Here is a 24,610-nt window from a genome sequence, read left to right on the forward strand (position 1 = left end):
TTGCCTCTGTGCAGCCACTGCCTCTTGGAGGAAGGAGATAGTGCATCTGCACGTCCTGAGGGCCCAACCAGGTGTAAGAGTGCTGTGCCCTTGTCTCAGTTGTACCTGTCCTTGGGGAGCATGTTTTTCCCTCTGCGTCTGCACCATCCCCCGGCTGTGAGCCCCCACAGGGACAGACAGGGCGGGTGCTGGGTGGTGTGTCCTCCCATTGGAGATCCTGAGTGGGGGTCGAGGGAGGTGATCTCTCAAACGGGGATCATTGTTGGCATCTCCAGAGCCCACCGCGTCCTCCCACAGGACGTTCTTTGGGGGTGGGGGCGACGGGGGCAATCTCAGCTGGGATCTCGGAACCCACCGCCACTTTTCCGTGTGACTCAGGTCTTTCAGCTGCAGGAGGGAGGTCGGGGGGTTCGCGTGCCACGCCCCGTCACACACTCGTGGCTGTGCTGTCACATACAGGGTTGCACGCGATGTCACCGCGCAACGTCCACGTGGTGCGTGGGGCTCCGCGTCCCCGCGAGCAAACCGTCCGCACGCGTACACGTGTGCGAGGTGCCACATGCCCACGCGTGTCGCGGTGCCGCTGCTGCGGTGGCAGCGTCCGTGGCGCGGGGACAGCCAGCCCGTGATGCGGGCAGAGCCCGTGGCGCGGGGACAGCCCGTGGCGCGGGGACAGCCCGTGATGCGGGGACAGCCCGTGATGCGGGCAGAGCCCGTGGTGCGGGGACAGCCCGTGGCGTGGCCCCACGCGCGCTGCCCACGGCGCCCCGCACACGGCGCTCGCTCCCGCGCTCCCCCCTCCCGCAGCCCGCGCCCTTCCTCGGCGCTCGGCTATCCGCGCCTGGCCGGGCGGGGGCGGGGCCTGCATGCTGATGAGCGCGCGGCCCCATTGTGCGCGGCGGCGGCCCGGCCCCGCCCCTGGGCCCCGCCCCCCGCGGAGCCGCGGCCGCGCGCGGCTGAAGATCCCGCGCAGCCTCCGCGCAGCCGCGCGCGCCTCGCGCCGCCAGGGCCATCTTGGGCCGCCGCCGCGGTGAGAGCGGGAGCGCCGGGCGGGCGGACGGGGCGGGAGACGGGCGGGGCTGGCGGTGCCCCGGCGGGCCCCCCCGCCGTGCCGGGGGTGGTGGGGGTGGTTGCCATGGCAATGGGGGGGGGCCCGGTCCCGGGGCCTGTCCCCGCGGTGCCGCCGGGGAAGGAGCGGAGGGGGGCTGTCACCACCGGCGGTGCTATGGTGGCGGTTCCCGGGAGCCGGGGCAGGCCCGCCGCGGGGTGTTCCCTGTCCGTGTCTTTCCTCCCGACGCCCCCGTGTCCGCCGCCCTCCCGCGGCGCCGGGAGGAACCGAAAGCGCCGGTGACCCCGCGGCCCCCCGCTGCCGGGCCCGGCTGGAAATACCCCAGGCGCTGGGGCGCAATGCCGAGCCGGGGGCCCCGTCCCTTCCCCGGGAAGTCCCCGTGGTTCCCCCCGCCCGCAGGCGCGGGGGCAGCCCCCGGTGCCCGCCGCCCCGGGGAGGTCTGACGCCGCGGTGGCCGGAGCGGGGGGGCGGCCCGGAGCAGGGGCGGCGCGTGCCGGCCGGCGCCCCGTGCCAGCCGCAGGCCGGACGCCGAGTCCCGGCCGCGGAGGCTGGGGGGTCGCGAAGCCTACGGGCTGTCCCCCCGCTCAAGCCTCTCCGGGGGCGGCCGCCCCTCACCCGCCACTCCACTGCTTCCCGCAGCCCCAGTGACAGACGGTGCCGCCGTCCCGCAGTGCCCGCCGCGGCCTCGGAAGACCCAGCCCACACCCGCTGATGAGCTCCATGAACCCCATGAAACCCTCGCTGCCGCCTGCGCCCCACGGGTGGGCGCCGGGGCAGCGTCCCTCCATCCGCCCATCCACCCATCCATCCACCCATCCATCCATCCATTCATCCATCCATCCATCCATCTATTTCTCCATCCATTTCTCCATCCTTCCATCCATGCATCCATCCCCTTGTCTGTTCCTCCATCCCTTGCATTTTTCATCTTTTCATTTTCTCAATCCCTCCATCCCTCTGTCCTTCCATCCTTCTGTCCTTCATCTTCATTAATTTGTTTTTCTTTCTAGTGATGGTTCATTTGCATACGAGGCTGTTCCTTGGCAACCAAGCACCAATCAGCCACCGGGATCCCTCTCCGTGGTAACCACTGTCTGGGGTGTCAGCAACCCCTCACAGAGCCAGGTACCAGCAGCACCCCCTCCCCAGGCATCCACTGCACCTGCATGCCACTGCCCCTGCCTGACCCGCTGCCTCCCACTGCACCCTCCAGGTTTTTGGCAGCCCCATGGGCCCTGGGGGAAGCAGCTCCAGCACCCCACTGCTGCCTGGCATGGCAGGCACCAGCTCAGGCATGAGCTCACCACCGTTCTTGCCACAGCAGCCCTTTGCTGAGGGGGCACCAGCAAAGGGGTATGTGCAACCAAGTGTCTATGGGCGCACTGCCTACCCCAGTGGGCCGGGCTTCGCTGCCAGGTAAGGACAGTCCTGTGCTTTGTGGCCTGGTGTGTGCCCTGATGCAGGGCCACTGCATTCCCCTTTCTGCTTTTCTGTTCTCCAGCTACAATGGTGGCCCGAGTGGCCCTGGAGGGATAGGGCTCCCCTCGCATGCCAGCCGGGCTACTGCTGATTTCACCCAGGCAGCAGCAGCTGCTGCTGTGGCTGCTGCTGCTGCCACGGCCACGGCCACAGCCACGGCGACGGTGGCTGCACTGCAGGAGAAACAGAGCCAGGAGCTGAGCCAGTATAGTGCGGTAAGAGCCTGGCTGTGGCAGAACTGGGGAGCTGACAGCCCCCCTGCCCTGCCATGACTCTTCTCTCTTCGTTGCTGCAGATGGGCACAGGGCAGTCTTTCAGCAGCCAGTTCCTGCCCCATGCTGGACCCCGTGGCCCCAACAGCATGAGCCCAGCTGGCATGGCAGGTGTTGTGGCCCCCTCTGGTGTCTCCCCTGTGAGCATGAGCCCAGTGCGGGCACCCGGGACTGGCCCCCTTTATGGTGGACAGCGAGTGCCTCAGCACACCTACCCTGGACCTCCCCAGAGCCAGCAGCTGCCCCGCCAGGGCCTCAAGCGGGCATACTCTAGTGAGGTGAGCGCTGCGTTGGTGAAGGCTGTGGCACACGGTGACCCCCTTTCCCACTGGTGCTGACTCCCTGGCCCTACAGGGGTACCCAACACAGCAGTACCTCCAGGGCGGGCAGTACGCTGCAGCTGGTGCCCAGTATGCCCCCAGCGCCCCCCAGTCCTCCGCTCCGTCCCCCTCATACCCTGGCCACAGGCTGCAGCAGAGCATGGGCCAGTACCTCTCCACTTCAGGCGGTGCTGGACCCTATTACAAGGTACCACAGGGGGAACGGTGGGCAAGGGGTGGAGGTCTGGGTGTCCACCATCCCCCGGTGCCAGCCCCTGGAGACCCTCCTCCTCCCATAGCCAGCTGACCAGTTCAATGGGCAGAGCGCCAGCTTCAGCACCTACAGCCAAGCAGCCGTCAGTGGGGTGAGTCTGGCAGCGGGTGGGGTGGGGGCTCTGCTGGCCTGGCTGGACGCTGAGGGCAGATATGCTGCCTCTACAGCCGGGCAGGTCACTGCCGGGGTACCCCAGCTCGCCGCTGGCCGGGAACCCCACGCCGCCCATGACACCAGGCAGTGGTATCCCCGCCTATGCGTCCCCTGGTCAGGATGTCAAGTCGCCCTTCCTGGCAGACATGAAGCCCAGCGTTGCCCCCCTGCACCCGTCCCCTTCAGGTGGGTGTCCCTGGTGTGAGTGAGGGGGGTGTTTCACAGAGATGACCCCCATGCCCCGAGCAGTCCGGTGTAGACCTCGCTTCTGACAGCTCCGTGGCCTTTGCCCCTTTACGTGGAGGGTGGGAGAGGCGCCAGAGAAGAGGGCATGACCACTGCCAGGGTTTGGGGGCTGACTGAGGCAGGGGGTGGGCTGCCTGTGACTAGTGGGAGGGGCTTGTTAAAAGGGTGTGGCTCAGGGGGCAGGGCCTTATCAGGAGTGCTGGTTTGGTGGGGGGCTTCAGCTTTAAGAGTGGGACCACCTGGATCGGGAGGGGCTTGGATAGGGTGCAGTTTCCTGGGGCTAGCGGCAGGAATCTGCGGTGGGGTGGGTTTCCTCTACAGCGGTGGGAGTGGGGTGGCCCCCAGGGGTGGGGTCACTTCGGGTAGGAGGAGCTTCCTGCAATGCATGGGGTGCAGTTTCCGGGGTGGGCAGGGTAGTGTGGTGGAGGTTGGGCTTCCTGCAAGGTGGATCCTCATGCAGTGGGAGGAGCACGGCTGGGGCATGGCCAGGGTGTGGCTGGGGCACGGCCAGGGTGTGGCTGGTGCCCGGGGGAGGGGAAGGTGTGGGTTTCCCTGATGGTGGTGTACCACAGGGCCGGCCCCCGGCGAGGAGTTGCGACTGACCTTCCCGGTTCGGGATGGCGTGGTGTTGGAGCCCTTCCGCCTGCAGCACAACCTGGCTGTCAGCAACCACGTCTTCCAGCTCCGTGACTCTGTCTACAAAACCCTCATGATGAGGTGGGGAAGCTTTGTAGTGTCATGCAGTGCTGCTCGGGGGGTGCTGTATGGCACTGTGTGGAGTGGGGCTGTGCTGGGCAGCACAGCTAGGCACTACATGGTGCCATGTGGCACGGGGGTGTGTGGCCTGGTATGACTTGGCATGACACTGTCCTGCGTCATGGTGCGAAGCGTGGCACAGCTGTACTTGCCGTGGTTCAGCCTGCTGTCTTAGTGCTCAGCATGGTGGGACATGGTGGGCCTGGCACAGTGCTGTGCTGTGGTACTGTTGGAGTTTGTCACAGTGCCATATGACTCAGTGTAACATAGAATGGCTTAGCACTGCATGGTTCTGCATGGCTTGGAGCAGCATGGTGTGCTGACATGGTGGTGCCATGGCTCGCGTGCGGACACACCCCCTGCCCACACCCTGCCTGTCCCCAGGCCTGACCTGGAGCTGCAGTTCAAGTGCTACCACCACGAGGACCGGCAGATGAACACCAACTGGCCGGCCTCTGTGCAGGTGAGCGTCAACGCCACGCCACTCACCATTGAGCGTGGTGACAACAAGACCTCCCACAAGCCGCTCTACCTGAAGCACGTCTGCCAGCCCGGCAGAAATACTATTCAGATCACTGTCACCGCCTGCTGCTGTGTGAGTCACCAGGAGGGTACCAGGAGAGGGAGGGTGGTGGCTGGGGCCACAGCTCAGCCTCCCATCTCTCCACAGTCCCACCTGTTCGTCCTGCAGCTGGTGCATCGGCCCTCGGTGCGCTCAGTGCTGCAGGGGCTCATCAAGAAGCGCCTGCTCCCCGCTGAGCACTGCATCACCAAAAGTGAGCACCTGGGTCTGAGGGGTTAGGAGGATGCACTGTGGCAGGGAGGCCACAGCAGCATGGGGGTGATGGTGCAGTATTGCCCAGGTTCCACCCCCATGCCAGGGTCCTGGTTCTGACCCTTGGTGCCCCCACCTTCCCAGTCAAGCGCAACTTCAGCAGTGGGACTATCCCGGGGACACCAGGGCCCAATGGTGAGGACGGTGTGGAGCAGACAGCCATCAAGGTGTCCCTCAAGTGCCCTATCACCTTCCGGAGGATCCAGCTTCCAGCCAGGGGCCATGACTGCCGGCACATACAGGTAGGGCGTGGTGATGACAGGGTGCTGGGGGTATCCCCCACCCAATATCCTGCCTCCTGCATCTCAGCTGCTCTTCCCACAGTGCTTTGACCTGGAGTCGTACTTGCAGCTCAACTGTGAGAGGGGGACGTGGCGGTGTCCTGTCTGCAAGTGAGTGGGGTCCACAATGGGGCCATGTCCTGGTGTCTCTGCCTGAAGGGTATGGGGTGTGTTTCACTACCTGTGGGGGATGTATTTCCTGCCCTGGGAGAGGAGTATTTCTTGCCTTAGGGGGAGGCTCCTGTCTGGTGGGGGTTCTCTTACCTCACTCCGTTCTCACTCTGCCCACAGTAAGACAGCCCTGCTGGAGGGGCTGGAGGTTGACCAGTACATGCTGGGCATCCTGATCTACATCCAGAAGTAAGTGCCTTCCCTTTGGCTGTCTGTCCATCCGTGCCTGGTCCTGTGCCAGTACTTGGGGGCTGTGCAGCCAGTGCCCCCAACCTCACCTCTCCTGTGCTCCTGCTGCCCCCAGTTCAGAGCATGAGGAGATCACCATTGACCCGACCTGCAGCTGGAAACCCGTCCCTATCAAACCTGATGTCCATATCAAGGAGGAGCAGGAGGGACCAGCGTTGAAGCGGTGCCGGACACTAAGTCCTGCGCACATGGTGCTGCCCAACATCATGGAGATGATTGCGGCCCTGGGGCCTGGCTCTGTGCCCTTCCCGGCATTGTCACAACCTCCAGCAGGGCCTGCCACCGACTATGGCACCCCAGGTACAGGGGGGATCCATGGGGGACAGGATCCATGGGGGACAGGACTGAACTCTATCCCTGTGTGTGTGCCCCCCAATTGCCCCATTTCCTCTCACAGGTTCCAGCTTTCTGGGTCCTGGGGGCTTCCCAGAACCTTTTGCTGCCGCTGGTGTCCCTGGCACCTCAACACTGAGTGACTTCACGCCAGGCCCCTCCTCCATCTCCTACCAGCCCAACATCCCAGGCAGCCTTCTGGCCCCTGAGAAGCCTCCTGTGCCCCCTCTGCCTGCACAGGTGAGCTGCGCTATGGGTGGAGAGACTCCCCCAAGCTCTCATGTCTCACTCTGGGGGGGCTGGGGTGTCCCAGGGGAGGGAGGATCTCATGGCTATGCTCTTTCCCCCCGCTGCCCAGCTTCCCCCTCCGGGACGAATGGAGCCGTCCCACCCCGCAGTGCAGACAGGGCTGCACAGCGCTCCCTCGGGCAGCCAGCCGAGCTCCACGCTGCACTCCCGGGGCGCAGTGGTACGGCAACCCCTGGGACCCCCGGCCCACGCTGCCGACCTCGTCTTCCCCCCCGCACCCGGCATGGCTGCGGCGGGCGATGGTTCGGAGGCTGCCCTTGACGTGAGTACTCAGGGGGGTGGACAAGGTGGCTCAGGACCCCAGGTGCTGTGGGGGGGTGGGCAGAAGCTGCAGGGAGCTGATCATCACACACTGCCGTCTCCAGCTCCTGCCTGAGCTGACGAATCCTGATGAGCTGCTCTCCTACCTGGGGCCCCCCGACCTGCCCAGCAGCAGCAACGATGACCTCCTCTCTCTCTTCGAGAATAACTGAGCCATCCTCGCCCTCCTCCCGGGGCTGGGGGGCAGCACTGTGTGCCCCTGCCTGCTGCAGAGCTGGGACCCCCCACAGCGGGGGCTTTCTCAAAGGGCTGCGATGGGACAGAGGGGCTGAGCCCCCCCAGAAGCACAAGGCTGTACATAGTGTAGAAACACTACTGCTCCCCTGAAACTCCCCATATTTAAAGGCAAGTGTGTCACTGCGGGGCTGCCCGTGCCCCCCATCAATGTGCAAATGCTGCTGTCCCTTCTACCGCACGGGTCTGGTGTGGGGTGTAGCACTCAGCTCCCACTGCCCCCGCGGCGGGTCGCCCTGTATGTCCCCGATGGCTATTAAAGGATCCTTCTGCAGGGTCATGCGTGTCCCCCCATCTTTTGTCGTCCCGCTGTGGGGCTGGCCCCGCGACCCAGCTCTGAGCGAGCAGGGGAGGGCCTCGGGTGGCTGGAGTATCCAGCTCTCTCTCCGAGCAGAGGGGGAGAGGGTGCGTGCCGAGTAGCGAGGGGATCCTGCCCTATCCCCGAGCAGCGGCGGCCGGGCCGGGCGGTGAACCGGGCCTGTGGCGTCAATCATTAACCGGGGCCGGCTGGGCGGCGCTGCGGTCGGACGGCGGAGGAGGGGAATCGGTGTCTCCCCACGTCGGGCGGTAGGCTGCCAGGGCTGGGCCGCAGCTCCGGCAGCTCCAAGCCCCACACGCCCTGGTGCCGCCGCATCCGCCCCGCGTCCCGGCCCCGCGCCGCCGCCGCCGCTCCCGCCCCATCCCGCCGCTCCTTGCTCTCCGCACGGCGCATGCGCGCCGCGCCCTGCCCAGCGCCGGACCGCGGCCCCCGCCCCGCCCGCGCTTTTTTTCCCCCTTCCCCCCGCTTTCAAACCGGCGCCGCCGATTGGTTGCGTGCCCTGCCACTCCGCCACTACACCAACGGCCGTTGGCCGGCGCTGCGGGGGAGGCGGGCCCTCCTCCACCCTATATAATGGGCGGCGGGGAACTGCGCTCCTTCTGCTGCGCCGCGCCCGCCGCCCGGACGAGAGTCTGCTGTACTGCTCGTGTCTCGCCATGGCCAACCCCATCGTCTTCTTCGACATCGCCGCTAATGGCGAGCCCCTGGGTCGCGTCACCTTCGAGGTGGGCGCGGGAGGCGACTGAGGGGGGGTGGGGGGCGCCGGTGCCATTTCCTTGCCGGGTGCGCGGGGCCGGTGGGGGGCCAGCCCGCGCTGCGCGTGCGCGGCGGGGGCGCGTTGGTGTGGCTGCGGGGCCGCGGCGCCCCCGGCCCGGCGGGGCGAACAAAGGGCCCGGAGCGGCGGCGCGGTGCCAGCCCAGGGCGCGCCATCGCCCACGGGAATCCATCCGCACCTGGGCCGCTACCGCTGCATCCCAATACTGCTGGCGTCGCCACCGCCGCGTTCCCGCCGCGCCTCCGCTCCGCCCTGGGACCGGGGGGGCGCGGCAGTTCCCCCCCCCACTGCGGGTCGCGGCTGTGGCTGCTTCGCCGCCATTTTATCGCAAGGCCCCCGGAGCATCGGGATGAGCCGTGTCGGGCTCCCGGGCAGTGCTTCCCGAGTCCGGGGATGCTGGCGGAGGGTGCTGGCAACCCGATCACCGCGGGATTGTCGCTGGAGGGCAAAGCATTTATCGCCCCGCCCGGGGCGCGGAGCATCCCTGGCGCGGCTGGGCCTCCTCCGGGCGCCGCGGCTGCTGCAGATTCGGGGCCGCGTTCCCGCACGGGTGGCGCATCCAGCCGAAAATCCTCCTGAAGCGTTGGGAGGCGGCGCGCGCGCCCCGCCCAGGAAGGCTTCAGGCACATTAATGTTTAATTTAATTCAGGCCAGCGGAACGAACACTTCTCTGCCCCGCTGGTGAGATGCGCGATGGCACAGCTGTTAGTTCAGAGCTTGCAGATAACGGTGTAATGCGGGAGGAATCTAGAGCTGCTGGCACGGCTGAGAAGTGTCCCTGGGCGCTGAGCAGTGTTTGGGGGGATCCCTGCAGTGTGGAGGTGGCCTCTGGGCATGGGGGACAGTGGCCAGTCATCAACCCAGATTTGACAAATGCCTTTCCTGTCTTCACAGCTGTTTGCAGACAAGGTCCCGAAGACAGCAGGTTGGTAAAGCAATTTTGGCTGCACTGCAACTGCACCAAGCCCTAGTACTGTCCTGAACTCTCAACAAATAAAGTTTCTCATGGTGGGGTTTTATTGCCTTTGCAGAAAACTTCCGTGCTCTGAGCACTGGTGAGAAGGGCTTCGGATACAAGGGGTCCTGCTTCCACAGAATCATTCCTGGGTTCATGTGCCAGGTGCGTGGTGCTCCTGCTGCAGTGGGTGGGTGGGTGGGTCAGGCAGTCTGGCATTCAGCTGGCTGTTGGAGTTGGATACTGGTAGATTTAGAGTGAGAGGTTGCACCCAGTTCCAGAGTGTTGGCACCCATGACCTGAAATGCTGCCTTTTCACAGGGTGGTGACTTCACACGCCACAATGGCACTGGAGGCAAATCCATCTATGGGGAGAAGTTCCCAGATGAGAACTTCATCCTGAAGCACACGGGTCCTGGAATCCTGTCGATGGCCAATGCCGGCCCCAATACGAACGGTTCCCAGTTCTTCATCTGCACTGCCAAGACTGAGTGGTGAGTCATGGGCTATGGGAGGAGAAGCATGGGGGTCTGCATCTGGGAGATGCCCTCTGTTGGGGGATATCGGGGGCCAGCTGTTACTGGTGCTTCTCCGGCAGGCTGGATGGCAAGCATGTCGTCTTCGGCCGCGTCAAGGAGGGGATGAATGTGGTGGAGGCCATGGAGCGCTGTGGCTCCAAAGATGGCAAAACAAGCAAGAAGATCACCATCACCGACTGCGGGCAGCTCTCGTAAACCCTTCTCTCATCAACTGACCATTCCTTGAGCAGCCTGGGCACCACATCCCACTGCAGCTCACCCGCTCCCACCCCAGTCCTGATGTACTGCTGCGTTTCTACTGGGTCACGGTCCCACTGGGCCGTAGTTACCTTCAAGTCTAAATAAAACGAGTTAAACTACATACACCATAGCAGTCCCCTTCTGTCCCTAGCTGGGGAAGGCAGGGTTCAGCACTGGTGGAGGAAAAATAAGGCGTTGAGGGGGCAGGAGGGCCCCTGTCAGTGGGGTGGTTACACCAGCCCCCCCAGTAGGATCCAGAGTGAAGAGAGTAAGCTGGTTTGGGCACTGAACTGATCCATGGGGGTCCTTAGGGCTTCCACTGGTTCTGTTCCTTTGTCCACTGCACTGCACTTGCAAGTGTGGGAGGGGCAGTGACACCCACCATGGGGTGCCTTGTAGGTCTGTTTTAACAGGTGACACTTCGCAGAGCTAGTGTGGGTTGTCCTGGGAAGATGAGGATCACAGTTTTTCCAGTAAGGGAGAGTTCCAGTCTGCAATCTTCCTATTAAGGCAGCCTAGTTAGGAGGTGGTTCTGTGTCACGTGTATCCCAGTGGTCCCTGTTAGGGGATGCTGGTCCCAGCTTGTGGGGTGCTTAGCTCTAAGAATACCAGGTTTGCCACAGTTGCATTTGGCAATTGGGTGATCGGTGCACCCAGTTCAAGGTTGGGTACCCAGTTCCAGGGTGATTCCAGTGCTTCCAGTTAAAAGGTGCTTGGATGGGAGTAAACTCTAGGACCCTGTGGGTCCAGCAAGGTAAGGTCTGGCTGGACCCTTGTCCCCTTTTACAGTACACCTGAAGGGTGCTAAACTCCCATCCCGTGGACCTGGACCTGCACCACCACGTCCCGTGTGTGGGCTCTGCCTTGGATGGGACCCTGGTGTTGGTGAGGTGACCCCGCAGTTCTGGTGGCCCAGCCCACAGGGCCCGAGGGGAAGATGAAATCAGCAGCAGCTTCTGCCCCATCCTCACTGGAGTCTCCAGGGCTGGGTGCCCCCGGGCTGTAGAGTAGAGGAGGCATAGGCGGGGGGCCTTTGGTGGTGCACTGAGGCGAGGCAGGGGGAATTTTACTGCAAGGCACCGAAGCAGTGCCGGGGGGAAAGCTTTTCTTTGATGCACCAGGCAGACCCTGGAACACCAAACCTCACCCTCAGAATCCCCGCAAACTCTCTGGAACCCTCCAGACCCCCTAAATCCACCCTAGGTACACCCGAGTGACTGGGACCCCCATCCCGCCTGGGACCCTTCAACCCCCATTAGATGCCCCCAAATCTACCCCAGGGTCCCCCCTGACTCCCTGGGGTCTCTCACCACCCTCTGGATCCCCCAAATCCACCCTGAGATGTGCAAACATCTGAGAAGTCCCCGGGACCCCCAAAATCTACCCTGCCCCCCCCCCCCCCAAGACTCCCTGGGACCCCTGCTACACAAAGCCCCCCACACACACACTGTTCCAGCCCATGTCCTTGCCTTCCCCCACCACATGGTGGCCTTGTCCTCCCTCAGTGTCCTTGTGTGCCTCCTGATGTCCTTGTGTCCACCCATCCCCCAGAGGCCTCCCAGCCTGGGTGTCCCCTGTGCCGCTTCCCCTGCAGTGGCACTGTCTCCCTGTCCCATTTGGGGGTCCTTAGATGGCTGTCTCCGTGCCCCTACATGTCATTGTGGGTCCCCTTTCCCTACAGTGGATGTCCCCAGGGGTTGCCCTCCAAGTAAGTGTCCATGCCCAGAATATCCCCAAGATGTCAGTCCCTTGTCCCCAGGGTGTCCCTGTCCAGTGTGTACCTGTCCCCGGGCTGTCCCCCCAGTCTCCCCATGGTGACAAACAGGGTGTTCCCATGTTCCCAGCATGTCCCCAAGGTCTCCCCAGGGTGATGGTCCCAGAGCAGCATGTCCTTGTCTTCCCCATATCCTGATGTCTCCCCTCAAAGGGACATCTCTAGGACTCATGCTCTATTGGAGACCCCCCTCACTACTGCTGGACCCCAGTAAATGCCTCTGACCCTCAAATGCTGCTGCCAGAGTGAGGGAAATTGGGGGTGGGCACCCATGAAGGAGGCTGTAGGTGCAGGGACTTAGGGGCTCCCACCCCACAAGGGCTGTGGGGATTGGACTAGGGGATATTTGGGGAGGTCAGGATTTGAGAGATGAGGCACTCCCAGGGTGGGTGGTTGTTGGGAAATTTCAGTCAGGGGCACGCACAGGGGACTCAGGGGGTCCCCAAGGGGGAGGAATGAGTGGGTGCACCTGGGAAGTTGATGCGGAGTTCAGTGCAATTGCAGACCAGGCCTCGAGAGAACAGAGCTTAACATGTCCCCTTTCTAAGGTGGTGTTTGGAGGGGCAGGGCTTGAGAGGACACTTTTATAGTGGTGGGGTCATTTTGAGGGAGTTAGGGATTAGCGGCAGGGATTCTGGGGCAGGGTTTACGGGTCTGTTTTATAGAGGATGGGGGGGGCTGCCTCCAGGGGCAGGACTCCCCTTTACAACGGCACAGCGGCCGCCGAGACGCCAGGTTTAATGAGAGACGGGGCTTTGAGCCTCCTATAAAAGGGCCGAGCCTCAAGGGGTGGGTTTCAAGGGGCCCTCTTTATGGGGCGAGGCTTAGGGTCCAGTTCATACTTCCAAAGGATGGGGTTGTCGTGGTGGGGTGCGCGTGCACCGCCTGTGAGGGGCAGGACTTAAGGGGTGGGGCTCCATGGGGCGTGGTTTCGGGGTTCCCCAATATAGGGGCTCTGCGGACCGCCCCCAGCGGGCCATGGCGCTGCTGTGCGTGCTGCTGCTGTCGCTGCTGCTGTCGCTGTCGCTGTGGCTGTCGCTGCGGCGGCGGGGCGATGGGCGCGGCCCGCGCTTGGGCGCGCTGCACCTGCTGCACCCGCAGGGGGCGCTACACCTGAGCCGCCTGGCGCGGCGGCACGGGCCCGTGCTGCGCCTGCGCTTGGGGGGTCGCGGTGAGTGAAGGGGGGCGGGCACCCCGAAACGGACCTCGGCCGAACCTGTCCTGGGACCCCACGGCCCCCCAAACCTCCCTCTCTCTACTCCTTAGGGACTCTCCGAACCCCCAGCCCTGCCCTTTCCCCCTGCCGTGGGGACCTCCCCAAACTTCAGACCTCTCCTCAAACCCCACACACCTTTCCTGGGGCCCTAATCCCTCGATGCTCCCCGCAAAATCCCCCGCCAGGACTCCCCACTTGGTTTGGGATCTCCTCCAGTTTTGGAGTCGCCCCCAGCCCCTCCTCTTCCCTCCAGACGTGCTGGTGCCGAGCTCGGTGGCGACCATCCGTGAGGCGCTGGTCCGGCACTGGGGGGACTGGCTGGGGCGCCCCACCAGTTACCTGGGTATGAGGGCAGGGGAGGCCGGTGGGCTGTGCTGAGGGGGGTTGGAGGGGTTCCTGTGGGGTTTGGGCAGTCGCTATGGAGTGTGTGTGGGGAAGCCCTTCGGGGGATTTGAAGGGAGTCACTATGGGGTTTGTGGGGTTCTCTGTGGGGCTTGGGGAGGTGGGGTCACTAAGTGTTTGGGGGGCCTATGGGATGGCAAGTCCTTACAGGTTTTGAGGGCATCCCTATGAGATTTTAGGGATTGTTACAGGATTTGGAGGGGGTCCCAATGGGGCTGCGGACATGGGTACTGGGAGGGGGTGGGGGCAGTTCTGGAGGGGTGGGTTGTCTGTAGGGGCTAGAGCAGTCCCTAGAGGTCTCTGCCCCACCAGACACACCCTTTAACCTCCAGGATTCCTGGTGGGATTAGGAGGGTCCCGTGGAGGAGGTGGCTGTGGGGTTGAAGGAGGCTTTATGAGGTAGAGGGGCCCTGCAGAACACCCCTGGTGTATTGGAGGTGGGGCTGGGGGGGTTTCTGGGGTGTCCCTGACTCCTCCTGCCCAATGCCAGGGTCACTGGTGTCACAGGGGGGCCGGGACCTGGCACTGGGAGGCCCTTGTCCTGGCTGGCGGCGGCAGCGGGGAGCAGTGCGGGGGGCACTGGCACGGGCTGGGGGGCGTCTTGGGCCCCTCCTTTGGCTGCAGGGCCAGGAGTTGTGTGAGGTGAGACCCTGAAACTGACTTCTCCCCAAACTGATCCTCCTGCAACCCTGACACCCCCAAAACTACTCCTCCCTGCATTCCAAAACAGATCCCCACACAATATTGACCAGCAAAACCCTGCCCCATGCACTCCCTTCACCCAAACCCCACCCATGTACCTTAACCATGTCCCTGCACCTGAAAACTGCCCCCCAAACCCTGTCCCCTGCATTCAGTCCCCAATCTCTGCATCCCAAACCTGGTCCCCAAACCCTGCACCCACACCACACTTCTTTTCCCCCAAAACTGACCCACCCAAACCTCACCCTCTGCACCCCAAAAGGGCATTATACCTGTGAGTCCCCAAAACTCCATTAGAGTTTCCCACTTATCTCCTGCAACCCCCTAAACCACCCTAGGGATCTCTCTAACCTTCTTGTTCCCCCAGGAGCTACGTTCCCATGGAGAAGCTCCCCTAGACCCCTTTGAGGTGTTCACCTTCCATACCTGCAGCACCATCGCACGCCTCCTCTTTGGGGACCTGGTGGGGATTTGAGGGGGGGCCAGGTTGGAGACAGGGGTTTGGAGGAGGACCCCAGTTTTTATGGGGCCCAGGGGTTTGGGGGGGACCCAGGAGTTTGTGGAGGGGACATCCAGCTGTTCGGGGGACTGAGCAATTTGTGGGTGGGTGGCAGAGGTTTGGGGGCACACAGGAGTTTGAGGGGACCCAAGTGTCTAAAATGATGTTGGGGGTGTTCTGGGGGATCCAGAGAGAATTTGAGTACTGGACAGTACACAGGTGTGTTCTCCTCCAGGTGCCCCCTCCAGGGGAGCTCCGGGCCTTCTCCCGCTGCTTGGGGGAGCTGCTGCAGGTTTGGGGGCACAGCAGCGTACGCGCGCTTGACCTGCTGCCCCTGCTGCGGGTGAGCCTGGCAGATCCTGTGGGTGGCCTATGGGGCTGCGGCCTTTTTGCTGCATGAGGGTCTATGGAGCCTAGGGCTACAGAGCCCCATGGGGGCAATGAGGGAATTGTGGGAGACTATAGGGGGGCTGTAGGGCCCTGGGAAGGGTTGTGAGTCACAGGGTTATGTGGCCCATGTGAGGGATATGGGGCTGGTGGGGTTGTATGGGGTTGAGAGTGAGGTTATAGGATCTGTATGGGACTGGAGAAGGGTATGTGGGGCTGACAGGGAGCTTATAGGGTCCATAGGGGCTTGGGTGGTGTCTATGGCAGTGGGAAGGAACTGTGTAACCCTAGGAGGGGAATTATGGGATCTCTATGGGGCTGGACAGGGGTTATTGTGTCTATATGGGGTAGGGTGAGTGTTACATGATCTATATGGTGTTGGAGAGCACTTTAGGCCTGGGAGGGGCAGTTGTGGGGGCTCTATAGGGCTAAGGTGGGGCAAAGTGTCTCTATGGAGCTGAGGGTGCCTATAGGGTCTGTATGGCCCAGGGGAGCAGCCATAGATTTTCTGTGGGGCTCAGGACACTTACACAGCATCTCTGGGGGAGGGGGTGTCTCTCTGAGGTCAAAGATTTCTTGGGGGTTGGGGGTCCCTATGGAGTCCCTATGCCCAGGGCCTGCCCAACCCAGGATTGCGGAAGCTGCTGCGGCTTGTCCAGCACCGTGACACCTTTGTGGAGGCCCAGATCCAGCGGCACCAGGTGGGGAGGCCCAGGGAGCTGGGGGTGAGCCAGAGGTCAGGAGCGGCCTGGTTGGAACAGAGGGTCAGGGGAAACCCAGGGGTTTGGAAAATACACGGGGGTCTGGAAGGACCCAGGAGTTTGGGGGTGTGCCCGGGGGCTTGGGGGCACCCACATATTTTAGGGGAAACAGAGGTTTTGGGGGGACCCAAGGGGATGGGAGGACCCGAGGGTCTGGGGGGGATGTGGGATTGGGGAGATGTAAGGCTTGGGGGTGGAACCAGGGGTTTGGGTGGATTTGGAAGGGACTCCCATGTTTGGGGGCAGCCAGGGATCAGGAGAAACTCCCAACATGTATCATTCCTTTGCCAGGCGTGTCCCTCCCCTCCCCTGGACACAGTTTTGGGGGCGCTGCTGGGGCGTAATTCTGGGGCACGGGGGGGGCCCCTGAGCCCCCCCCGGCTGCACATGGCGCTGGTCGACCTGTTCATTGGGGGCACTGAGACCACGGCAGCTGCTCTGGGCTGGGCTGTGGCCTTCTTGCTGCACCGCCCTGAGGTGAAACACATGTCCTTCCATGTCTTCCATGCAGGCCTGGAGGGTCCTGTGTGTCTCCAGGGGTCCTATGTCCCCACCCACATCCTGTATATGTTCTATATGTCCCTCATGTTCCCTTCTCCATGAGTTTCCTGCTGCTTTGCCCCCAGACAATGTGTGGCACCATGTGTTCCCTGTACAGTCCCAAGGTTCCATGTGTGTACTTGGCGGTCCTATATCCCCACCTGTGTCCTGCATGTCCCCCATGTCCTCCTCCCCATGGCTGACACCATGCCCTTGCACCACCCTGAGGTGCCACATGGATGTCACAGACATTTCAGAGCTGTGTCTGTGTCCCCATGTGGCTCCTTGGTTTGGGGTTTCCATGGAGAGGTGACTCAGGGTCTGGGGACAGAGGGTCCCAAGATACAGATCTGGAGGCTCGGGGGTGTCCTCAAGGAGGATCAGGTCTGTGGGGGGTGCTTGGGTCCCAGGGCAGGTTTGGGGGTTTGGAGGGATCTGGGGCTCAAAGGGGTCCCCAAGGGAGAGGGCCAGGTTTGGGGATTGTTTGGGGTCCTAGGGGCAGGTTTGTGAGTTGGGGTGGGTCTGGGGTTCTGTGGAGTCCCCCTGTCATCCCGTTGCCACTGTGTGCACCCTGGGATGCACCCTCTCCCCTGATGCCCCATGACAGACATGGCACACCTGTGCTCCACCTGTGTAGCTGCAGGCTCGGCTGCGGGCGGAGCTGGAGGGGGCACAGGGACCCCCTGGGCCAGGGGACATGGGGCGCCTGCCCCTTCTTCAGGCCACCGTCAGTGAGACCCTGCGTCTGCGGCCCCCTGCACCCCTGGCGCTGCCCCACTGCGCCCTGCGCCATACCAGGTACCAGGACAGAGCGGTGCCAGTGTGGGGGAGATGCTGGGAGGAGCTGCTACAACCAGTCTGGGTGAGGGGGAACTGAGAGGAACCACTGCAGACCAGTAAGGGACCACCTGGTATCATCAGTAGGGTCCAGGAGAACCCAGCAGAGCCCATTAGACCCCAGTGAGTAAGACCCATCAGGTCCCAGTATGGCCTTAGTAAGACTCCAGTAGGTGCCAGTAAATCCCAGGGGGACCCAGTAGAAGTAGGGCCACAGTAGACGCCAATAGACCAGTACGGCCTGGTAAGTCCCTGTAGGACCCAGTAGGCTTCAAGAGACCCCAGTAAATCTCAGTAAGAGTCATTAGGCCCCAGTAAGGCCCCATAATAACCCCAGTACCTCCTACTAGGCCTTAACAGGTTCTGGAATGACCCCAGTAGACCCTAACAGACACCCAGTAGATCCGAGGAGACCCCACAATAGCCCCAGTAGGCCCCAGCAGAGCCAAGAAGATCCCAGCAGGAGTTCCCAATATATCCCAGTAAGTCCCAGTGTAGCCCTCTAAAGCCCCAGTAGACATCCAGTAGCCCCCAGAAAAGCTCACTATGGCTCCAGCAGTTTCCAGTGAGTCCTGGTAGACTCCAGTATGGCCCTAGTAGACCTCAGCAGATACCCAGATACCAGAGAGCTCCCATATGACTCCAGCAGATCCAGTATGGCCTCAATAGACACCAATTGACACCCAGTAGTTCACAGCAGATCCCAGTATGGCACTAGTAGGTCCCACCAGTATGCCAGTAGACCCCAAAAAATTCTAGGAGGTCTCAGTATGGCTCCAGTAGATTCCAGTATAGCATCAGTAAATTCCAATAGGCATCATTAGATCCCAGAAGACCTCAGAGAGCCCCAGTAGACTCTAACAGATACCAAATAACTCCCAGTAGTACCTGTCAGATCCCAGTATGGACCCTGTAGACCCAAACAGACATCCAGTAATACCCAGCAGCCCCCACAGAGCCTCAGTAGGTCCTAGTATGGCCCATGTAGTTTTCAGTAGTCCCCAGCAGACCCCAGTCTATCTCCGTGCACCTTGTCCCCTTCCAGTCTTGGGGGGCTCCCTGTGGTGGCTGGCACTGTCCTGGTCCCAAATCTGCTGGCAGCCCAACAGGACCCTGACATCTGGCAGCACCCCGAGCTCTTCCTGCCTGGTATGTGGGTACACCTGCACTCTGAGTGCCCCCCCCAAACTCCTGGGGTCTCCTCAAACATCAAATTGGGTTCCCTCAACCATGGAGTTTCCCCGGATTCCTGGGTATCCTGGGAACACCTTGGTGTCATTAGTGTCCCCTGATGCCTGAATGACCCCAAATCCACACCCCCTCCCCCAAACCTGTGGTTCTCCCCCCATCCCCATTAGTTCTCCTCATATATCTGTGTACCCCCCAAAACCTGTGGGTCCATCTGTTCCTCCCCTCTGACCCCCCACCCCCCGAACCCCTGAGACCCCCCCTCCCCTCGGGTGTCTGAACCCTCCCCAAGCATGTGAATCCTCTCTGTCACCCTGGGGTGTCTCCCAAGCCTCAGGGTTCCCTCCAACCCCCGGGTCACCCCAAACTGCTGTGTCTCCCTTCTGAACCCCGAGGTCCAACCTGGGGAATGCCCAGGTTCCCTCCAAACTTGTGGGTCCATCCCAAAGTCTTCGGTCCCCCCTAAAGCCTGTGGGTCCCCCTCCATCCCCGTTGACCCCTCTCAAACCTGACCTATCGCCCCCCAGAGCGGTTCTTGGCCCCGGGTGCTCCCTCGCGGTCGCTGCTGCCGTTCGGCTGCGGGGCGCGATCGTGCCCAGGGGAGGGGCTGGCGCGGGCCGAGCTCTTCGTGTTTCTGGGGCTGATCCTGCGGGAATTCCGTCTGGAGCCGGGCCCGGCGGGATTGCCGGGGCTGAAGGGGTCGCCGGGCACGGTGCTGCGCTGTCCCCCCTTTCGCCTGCGCATGGTGCCCTGCCAGCCCCTGGGCTCACCCTGACCCTGGCCTGACTCCACTTGACTACTTTATTACTTTTCCTGAAAACTGTGACTCGCCTGAGTTTTTTTGACCCTTCCTGAATACACCTGACTTCACCTGACCCTGTGTGACACTGCCTGGACCTGACTGACCGTGACCCCCTGACTGACCCCACCTGACCTCGGTCTCACCCCTGCCAACCCTGTACCTCTCCTTGACACTGGCTATGACCCCAGCTGTGACCCTATCTAACCCCATGTGACCCTGCTTGAACCCTGCGTGACTCCATCCCAACTCACCTGACCCTTACTAACCCCACCTCACTCCACCTGATTCTACCTTGTCCCTGCCTGACCCCAGGGTGTCCCCATTCAACACCCTAGATGCCTGGGTTTCCCCTCGATGCCAGGGTCAATGCAGTGTGGGAGGACCCCATTTACCTCCTCCCAATAAAATTTATTCTTTTGGCCTCACCTCGCAAGTCCCGACTCTTCCTGGGGCACCCAAAACCTCCGGAAGGCCCGAAGCCAAGTCTTGTCCCCAACCCAGACTGGCCACTCTTGGCACCCACCACAGCCACAACCCTCGGACAGTATCAGGGGATGCTGGGCTGGCTGATCTGCACTTCCCCGCTCCGCAAAGCCCCTCCCCGGAGAGGCTGCGGTCCGGGCCGGCGGCGCAGCCCGGCGGGACCGGGCAGGTGGCGCAGAGTTCTGCTGATCTGCCTGGCAACAGATGACTCGAAGCAAGAGGCGCTCTGATTGGCCGAGGGTTGGTGTGCCTGGCGAGCGATAGTTCTGATAGGTTTGGAGCTGCTGAGGGCGGGAGGGGAGCAGGGCGCTGACCCCAGAGCGACACCCCGAGAGAGGGACTCGAGGAGCGGGCAGCTGGTGCGCGCTGCAGGATTGAGTGCCGGCTCCGAACAATACCGAGGGAGCGGGAGGCCAGAAGCGCTGCCCTCGACGCAAAAACACGAGAGAGAATAGCGAGGAGGGGGCAGGGACGGGACGTGACCGCCCGTGCCCCAGGGTCGTATGTCCAAATGCGGACAACGCCATGGGAGAGGTAGGCAAGGCAAAGGAAGGGAAGGGTTAGTCGGTAAGGAAAGGCAAAGGAGGGATAGGCAATTCAAGGGGCCAACAATATCAAGGAAAGAGTGGGGTAGGTAAAGCAAGGAAAGGGAAGGATAAGAAACGCTAGGTAAGAGGGTGTTAAACAAGGGAAAACAACAGAGGGGCAGGCAAGGGAAAGCAAGGCAAGGGGTCCAGGCAAGGCAAGGGGAGGCAGTGGAAGGCGACATAGGAAAGGAAAGGGAAAGGGAAAGGGAAAGGGAAAGGAAAGGAAAGGAAAGGAAAGGAAAGGAAAGGAAAGGAAAGGAAAGGAAAGGAAAGGAAAGGAAAGGAAAGGAAAGGAAAGGAAAGGAAAGGAAAGGAAAGGAAAGGAAAGGAAAGGAAAGGAAAGGAAAGGAAAGGAAAGGAAATGGAGGGGTAGGCCAGGTAAGGCAGTGCAAAGCAACGGAGGGGTTGTTACCTGAACTATCCCGCTGCAGGATAAATGTTTAAAATAAACATTGGACCCTTAAGGGACGAGTCTGTCACCTTCTGTAAAACCCAAGGGGAGAACAAGGCTCAAAAGGCAGCTGTCCATGCTGCCGGCACCTGCTGCTGGAAGCTACGCCGCGGGGCGCGCTCCGGCGGACACGGGGTGGGCCGGGGCAGAGCCGCAGCCCGCGGTGCCGCGCCTGTCCCGGGGCCCACCCCCGCGAGTGCCGCCCGCGGCTCCCGCTCCATCACGCCCACAGCCCCCGCTGTCCCCGCGCCCCAATGACATAACACAGGTTTTCCACAGGGTTCTCGTGATTTGCGGAAAAAAACTCCACAGCTAGTAAGAGTCGCGAAGTAGGTATGTATCTTTATTCAGCGCCGGACGTATGCAGGAGAGCTCCTTAACGAACATGCGCGCCCTCCGAGAGGACAAACTCCCCCTTGTCCCCCAGCCTGTTGCATATGCATTAAGTTTCGCAATACATTCATGCATATTCATCGCGCTACAATTAGTTCTTATCAGTCTTTGTTCAGAGAGCTGTCTGGTTGTCCGTTCATCTCCTGCAGCCTCAGTCTTGGCTTACTTCTTGTTTCAAGGTCCAAGGGGCCCCTCTTATCTTCCTCTAGCTTGGAAGTTCACATTCCTTTCACCTTGTTTGAGGCAGTTTTGCGAGCTACAGGCTTTTTCTAACACAAAAAATTTAACAGACTAAACAAGTTGGTTAATTCAAAACCTAAATCTGAAATGGATTTCTAGCCCAAGTTAATTCCTCACCCCATGTCTAACTCGGCAGGTGATGAGGGATTTTTTAGAACTATTGAGAGTAATTTTAGGACTTCTTTATGAGTATAGTATTTTTTGGGTTTTTGAAGGAATTGTTAGGTTTTTCAAGAGTCTTATCAGGACATTTTAAGGATTTTTGGCTATTTTTAGAGCTTTTTTATGACCATTTAGGATATTTTTAGGGATTTTTTTTAATTTTTAGGGTTTTAAAAAGGATTTTTTTAAGAACTAGGGTATTTTTAGTGTATTTTAAGGGTCTTTTAAGGCAATATTGAGAATTTTGTTGGGGTTTTAGGACATTTTGAGGGTTAGAGTTTTTTAGGGGGCAGGGGTAGCTGGAGAGTGACAGAGAGAAGCTGGGGGCTGTGGGGCAAATGAGAGAGATTAAGGATGACACACAGGAGCTGAGGGGCAGCTGAGAGAGGGTTTGAAGGGCAGAGGTGGGGCTTGAGGGTGACACACAGAGCCTGTGGGCTGAGGGAGGGCTTGAGGGCTAGACAGTCCAATGGAGATAAGGGCTACTGGGTACAGCTAAGGAGGCAAATTAGAGTACACATGCACCACACCTCACCCCAGCCCGAACCTCGCCCTAACCATCCCGACTAACAATAGCCTACACAACCCTAACAACGAGACCACACCGATCTCCCTGTGAAAGAAAGATCACCACCCCAGGCTCCTGATGTCAGTTTGCAGGATCCGCTTGGAACTCTCAAGGAAGCACAAGTTTGAATTAGTGGGGAGGCTGGGTCTGGGACACATCCAGCACTGTCCAGAATTTTTGGAGGCGGCTGCCCACGCAGGGCCACAGGCCCCTGAACATGAACACTGGCCCTTTTCACTCTGAAACAAAACTCTCCAGCCCAGGTTCCTGATGTCGGTTTGCAGCAGGTGTTTGGTATTGCCTCAGCAACCAGAATTGCATTCTGCTGCAGCGTTGGTCTGTGAGATATATGGTGGCCCCTCCTACCCTCACCTCCTCCCCTCAGCCTGGTTTTGCTTTAAACAGTTTGAAAACCACAAGGAGGTCAGCCGAGAGCCTCCTGTGGCACCGGATTCTGTATTTGCTACTTTGCTGAAGGGAGCCTGGGAGAGAGGAAGCAGTACCTTCCTGGAAGATGGTGTTCAGACAAAGTGGAGAGACTTGGCTTCCTGGCTCCCACCTGAGCAGCTTTTGCTGGGAGTAAAGCACGTGCTGCTGTACCTTAAACCTACAGTGGAGAACTTCAGCAGATAATACTGTAGTTATCCTTGGTTTACTTTATGGCACAAGTTACAGATGACTTGGCTGCTAAAACTTAGGTTCCAGTGCTGTAGCTCTTTTTTCTCGACTTGGCTCCGAGAGTACGGAGCACCGTACAAAACTGCACCTAATTTGTAAACAAACGTCAGTTGTTCTGATTATTGAAGCCGGCCTTTATTCAGTTGAATTTTGAGTGTGTGCTGTGCCCAGGTCCTTTGTACAAATAGGGTACGGAGGGTGGGGGAACCAGAACTGCACATTCCTTGTGATATGGATGGGATTTTGGGGGGGGTTAAATAAAAAGGAGATGCAAAATGAGGGAATTGCTTTTAGATGTAACTATTCTTGTCCTAAAGGAGCAAGTGTGTGTTTGTTGAAAGAGCCGCAAGCCTTTAGGGGCTGCAGTTTGTGTGCCCTGGAATGAGGTGCCCTGAGGAAATGTGTGAGCCGGAGGGAGCCGGGGCCGGGCGGAGGGAGCCGAGCTGTGGGAATGGGCGAATGGAGGCGGGTGCGGGCGGGAATAGCCGAGCGTGGCCGAAAGCGGCCGAAAGGGCCCGTGGAGGCGAGCGGAGCCGAGCTTTGCCGAGTTCAGCCGAGGCGAGCCGAGCTTTGCCGAAGAGGCGAATGGAGGCGAATGCGGCCGGAAATAGCCGAGCGTGGCCGAAAGTAGCCGAAGCTGGGCGAGGAGCCGAGTCCAGCCGAACGGAGCCGAGCTCTGCCGAGCGCAGCAGCCCGGGCGGGGCGCCGGGGCGGAGCCGGGGCGCTGGGAGGATCCCCTCCTGTCCCTCTCTCTCCCGCTCCATCCTCCTGCCCGTATTCCCCTCAGTTACCTCTCTTTCCCCCGTTTCCGTGTCCCCCCCAAACCCGGCTCCTTCCTGTCCTGTCCCTGCCCCGCTGCTCCGTTCCATTCCCCCTCTCTCCCTCCTCTGTCCACCGTCCCTCTTGCTGCCCTGCCGGCCTTTCCCTTCCCCGCCCGCTTTCCTCCGCAGCCCGACCTCCCTCCCCGCCCTTTCGCATGTCCCGCTCTCCCTCCTCTCTTCCCGTCGCCCCTTCGCTTCTTTCCCCCGCAGCCGCGGGGCTCGGGGCGCCGGAGAATAAAGCCCCGAGGGCCGGAGCCCGGCGCCCCCCGGGCCTTGCGGGAGTCCCCGCACGGGGCCGGAGCTCTCGGCGGATCCCCCGCGCCGCTCGGACCCCGCCCCGGCGCTGCCGGACCTGCGGCTCCGCCGGCATCGCGCTGCGAGCGGCCCCCGCTCCGTGCCGTGCCGGCCGTGCCGCGTCCCCGCCGCCTCTGCCGCTCCCTCTTTCTGCCCCTGGCCCGCGACAGCGAGGCGGGGCGGGAGCTTCGAGCCTTCTGGGGGCTGCCCCCCCTTCCTTGTTGCGGCGGAGTCCCTTTCTGGGGGGATGGAGGTGTGGGAAGGGCTGGAAGGGAGTGCTGGGCTGCTGTCCGGGGCAGTTGGACTCATCCTGTGCCTTCTTCGGGGGTCAGGAAAAGGGGCTGAAGACTCGAGGCTCTGATGTCATTTGGGGCACCCCAAAGTCGCTAGGAGAGGGACGCACACTGCGGTGCGGGAGCGGGTGGGTGACGAATGAGTGGAGGGAGTCACACTGGGTGCCGTCCCGCAGAGGGACCCAAAGCTGCCCCAAAATTCCCAAGGAGGGGTGTGTGTAGAATACTAAAACCTGGCAAGTGTTTCATTTTTATAGCTATTGGTAAAGAATAGGAATCTATGGCTAAACTCATTTGGAAAGAAGCCCTCTCTCGATCCACTCATTTGTACCCAGGAATGTAGGAAACTCTGACTGGGGACGGGCAGAAGTTCTGAAAATCATGCCCTAGCCTTTTTCTTCA

General features: G+C 61.2%; 3 protein-coding genes across 4 annotated transcripts; all 3 read left to right on the top strand.

Annotated features, from left to right (window-relative positions):
* Nucleotides 1-939: 939 nt before the first annotated feature.
* Nucleotides 940-7,582, top strand: ZMIZ2 (zinc finger MIZ-type containing 2). Of its 2 annotated transcripts, XM_021544851.3 has the most exons (19): nucleotides 940-1,030; nucleotides 1,709-1,830; nucleotides 2,080-2,194; nucleotides 2,283-2,485; nucleotides 2,571-2,763; nucleotides 2,844-3,098; nucleotides 3,175-3,348; nucleotides 3,440-3,505; nucleotides 3,582-3,753; nucleotides 4,386-4,530; nucleotides 4,954-5,164; nucleotides 5,240-5,345; nucleotides 5,489-5,646; nucleotides 5,729-5,796; nucleotides 5,977-6,045; nucleotides 6,161-6,405; nucleotides 6,503-6,678; nucleotides 6,797-7,009; nucleotides 7,113-7,582. In XM_021544851.3, the coding sequence occupies exons 2-19, from the start codon at nucleotides 1,781-1,783 to the stop codon at nucleotides 7,218-7,220; spliced, it is 2,727 nt and encodes a 908-aa protein (XP_021400526.1). In that variant the 5' UTR covers nucleotides 940-1,030; nucleotides 1,709-1,780; the 3' UTR covers nucleotides 7,221-7,582. The 2 variants fall into 2 exon arrangements, with proteins under 2 accessions (XP_021400526.1, XP_077645419.1); XM_077789293.1 differs by lacking the exon at nucleotides 940-1,030 and having other exon boundaries at nucleotides 1,572-1,830.
* Nucleotides 7,583-8,207: 625 nt separating this feature from the next.
* Nucleotides 8,208-10,251, top strand: PPIA (peptidylprolyl isomerase A). Its single transcript, XM_021544854.2, has 5 exons — nucleotides 8,208-8,346; nucleotides 9,291-9,321; nucleotides 9,428-9,516; nucleotides 9,673-9,845; nucleotides 9,950-10,251. The coding sequence occupies exons 1-5, from the start codon at nucleotides 8,278-8,280 to the stop codon at nucleotides 10,083-10,085; spliced, it is 498 nt and encodes a 165-aa protein (XP_021400529.1). The 5' UTR covers nucleotides 8,208-8,277; the 3' UTR covers nucleotides 10,086-10,251.
* A 2,631-nt stretch (nucleotides 10,252-12,882) lies between these two features.
* Nucleotides 12,883-19,663, top strand: LOC110478274 (steroid 21-hydroxylase). The gene is made up of 10 exons (XM_077789212.1): nucleotides 12,883-13,075; nucleotides 13,374-13,463; nucleotides 14,013-14,164; nucleotides 14,592-14,687; nucleotides 14,959-15,066; nucleotides 15,725-15,811; nucleotides 16,163-16,348; nucleotides 17,049-17,209; nucleotides 18,294-18,397; nucleotides 18,964-19,663. Exons 1-10 carry the CDS (start codon nucleotides 12,883-12,885, stop codon nucleotides 19,209-19,211), a joined length of 1,425 nt encoding a protein of 474 aa, XP_077645338.1. The 3' UTR covers nucleotides 19,212-19,663.
* Nucleotides 19,664-24,610: the final 4,947 nt, after the last annotated feature.

Source organism: Lonchura striata, chromosome 32 (assembly GCF_046129695.1).
Source record: "Lonchura striata isolate bLonStr1 chromosome 32, bLonStr1.mat, whole genome shotgun sequence".
NCBI lineage: Eukaryota > Metazoa > Chordata > Aves > Passeriformes > Estrildidae > Lonchura > Lonchura striata.